General features: G+C 44.6%; 2 protein-coding genes across 6 annotated transcripts in view; one reads left to right on the top strand and one right to left on the bottom strand.

Moving 5' to 3' along the window:
* Nucleotides 1-1,967, top strand: part of LOC109540150 — a 26,874-nt gene that overhangs the window by 4,795 nt on the left and 20,112 nt on the right. The gene's annotated exons all lie outside the window — the stretch shown is intronic.
* Nucleotides 298-1,967, bottom strand: part of LOC109540229 — a 14,282-nt gene continuing 12,612 nt past the window's right edge. For all 5 annotated transcript variants that reach the window (XM_048668260.1, XM_019908508.2, XM_019908509.2 and 2 more), the window contains 2 exons: nucleotides 1,019-1,289; nucleotides 298-964 (listed from right to left, as the gene is read on the bottom strand). In XM_048668260.1, coding sequence (XP_048524217.1) covers nucleotides 627-964; nucleotides 1,019-1,289 — 609 coding nt within the window. In that variant the 3' untranslated portion in view covers nucleotides 298-626. The remainder of the gene's footprint in view (nucleotides 965-1,018; nucleotides 1,290-1,967) is intronic.

The following is a 1,967-nucleotide window of genomic DNA, read 5'->3' as shown; positions in this document are numbered from 1 at the left end:
TGTCAAATAATTATCGATTATGGAACAAAAATAAAAGAAGAATAATCATCAGCTGTGATGTAAACTTTAACGAAGAAGAGTTTGAAGGAATCAATGAAGAAAATAATAACGTTTTGAATTTTCCTCTCCATGACCAACTTGATGAAAATGTGGTTCCTGAAATCAATGACGAAGAAAATGATCTAGAGACATCTACTTTTGTACTGTGTTGTTCTTTATCATTTATCAATATACTTTAATTCATACATTGAGTGTGTCCACTTTATTTCACCAACACTTTCTTATGCAAAATGAAACTTCCGATACAAAGGCGTATATTTATAACCAGCTTACATAAATAGAGTTTAATAAATACGGCGCATGCTAGTAAAACTAACTAAAAAGGAACATCATCGCTTTTCGATCCATGCTGCAGCCTGCAAAATCTAGAGAAAATCACTGAAAACATACTTGTTCCAGCCCCGCTGAATCAACGCCAACCACGTCGACCACGTTGCTTAGTAGAAGAACAAGTATGATTTTTGGCAACAGAAAACTAAAAATTGCCAGCATAACAGTCCTAGAGAACGGTGGCTTGAAATCACAGATATTGCCAACAACCCCACCTCGTTCTACACTTTTCCCTATCATTTTCCCGCAGGATTTCCATTGTAGTAACTCAGAGCCGCATCGAGTGCTGCTTTGGCAAAGCCACTGGTGCAGGGGCTGCTGCCCCAAAACGGCCCCGGGCAGCCTCTTTGCTCAAAGCAGTTTTGAGGAGGCGAGTTGGGGTCTGCACTCGAACAGCAGGAAACAATCGCCCAGACGCAGTTGCTTGGTCCTGCTGGCTGCGGTTGGGCGCTTCCCGAAACCCGTTGATTTCCCGTGGCCTCCTCCTCATTTGAGTCCAGCCCGTGCAGGAGTGGAGGGCGGTTTGGCGCGGCACTGGGAGGTCTGGTCGGCACCACTGCGTACTCCTTGTTGCCTGCGACAAAACACTTTTTAGCTGGTGTCCCAAAACACTCCAAAGGAAAATTACCGCCATTGGCCTGGGACGGGCCGACCACCCCCCAAATGGGAGCATCGTCGTCCTCATTGAATCCCCCCAGCCGATCAGCCAAAGGGTTTTGAGTGGTGGCGGGGGGCAGATACGAGGGGCCTTGATACGAAGGCCTGGCAGGATTATCTACGGGGGTGCCAGCGTTGATGTACACAGGCTGGGGAGGGTAGAAGATGAGGTTTCCTCCCGCCACTCCATAGACGGGGATGTAGTAGGGGCGGGCAAGGGYGTAGGGAGCAGGCTTGAAAGCCTGCAAAAGATTTTTYGTTTTCTCCACGTCARTTTTCAGCCGGAATTGGCGTGCCAGCAAACACAATGCATTTTTTTCGCTGACAAGCACAAGAGTGATTAGCAAATAAATTGACTATAGAAATCGAGCAATTTTGCTTAAAGCGCGTGTTTTTTCTGCTTCAAGCAATTATCATGTGCCATTGTTTGCCAAGTGAACTTTATTGTTTATCGAGTGGATTGCGTCTTCAGTCAAGGGCGATCAAGGTAAATGTTTGAGTGGGCAAAAAATGGGTTTTGGCCATTCAGCGCTGGTCGCGTTGCCGATGTTCTTCGTGTTTGTTTGGGTTGGAAAATCGTCTCTAACAGGTGGTTTTTGTCGTTTTAAACGAAAAATCAACGACTTTTTATTGTTCTGGTCCGAAAGTCGGCCAACGACTCTACCTCTAAAAAAATTGCAAAATAAACAGGTCCATCAGGATTTTCTTCCAAGTTAAATAGCCAGTTGTATGTACAATTTGCTGCACCAAATTTTCACAAGTTCACTTCATTTAATGGATGAATTTAATAATTCCACAGGGAACAATTTTGGGGCCCATTTTGTTTATAACCTATATTATTCTCTGCTGGGGTTGAACATGAATGGCAAGATTGTATCCTATGCTGATGACACAGCATTGATCTTTTCAGGGGTTTCGTG

The sequence above is a fragment of the Dendroctonus ponderosae genome, unplaced genomic scaffold (genome assembly GCF_020466585.1).
Source record: "Dendroctonus ponderosae isolate FM_Combo_2020 unplaced genomic scaffold, Dpon_F_20191213v2 Dpon_F_20191213_7, whole genome shotgun sequence".
NCBI lineage: Eukaryota > Metazoa > Arthropoda > Insecta > Coleoptera > Curculionidae > Dendroctonus > Dendroctonus ponderosae.
Note: the sequence above shows the minus strand (reverse complement) of the source record. Positions and strands in the feature narration are given on the sequence as shown.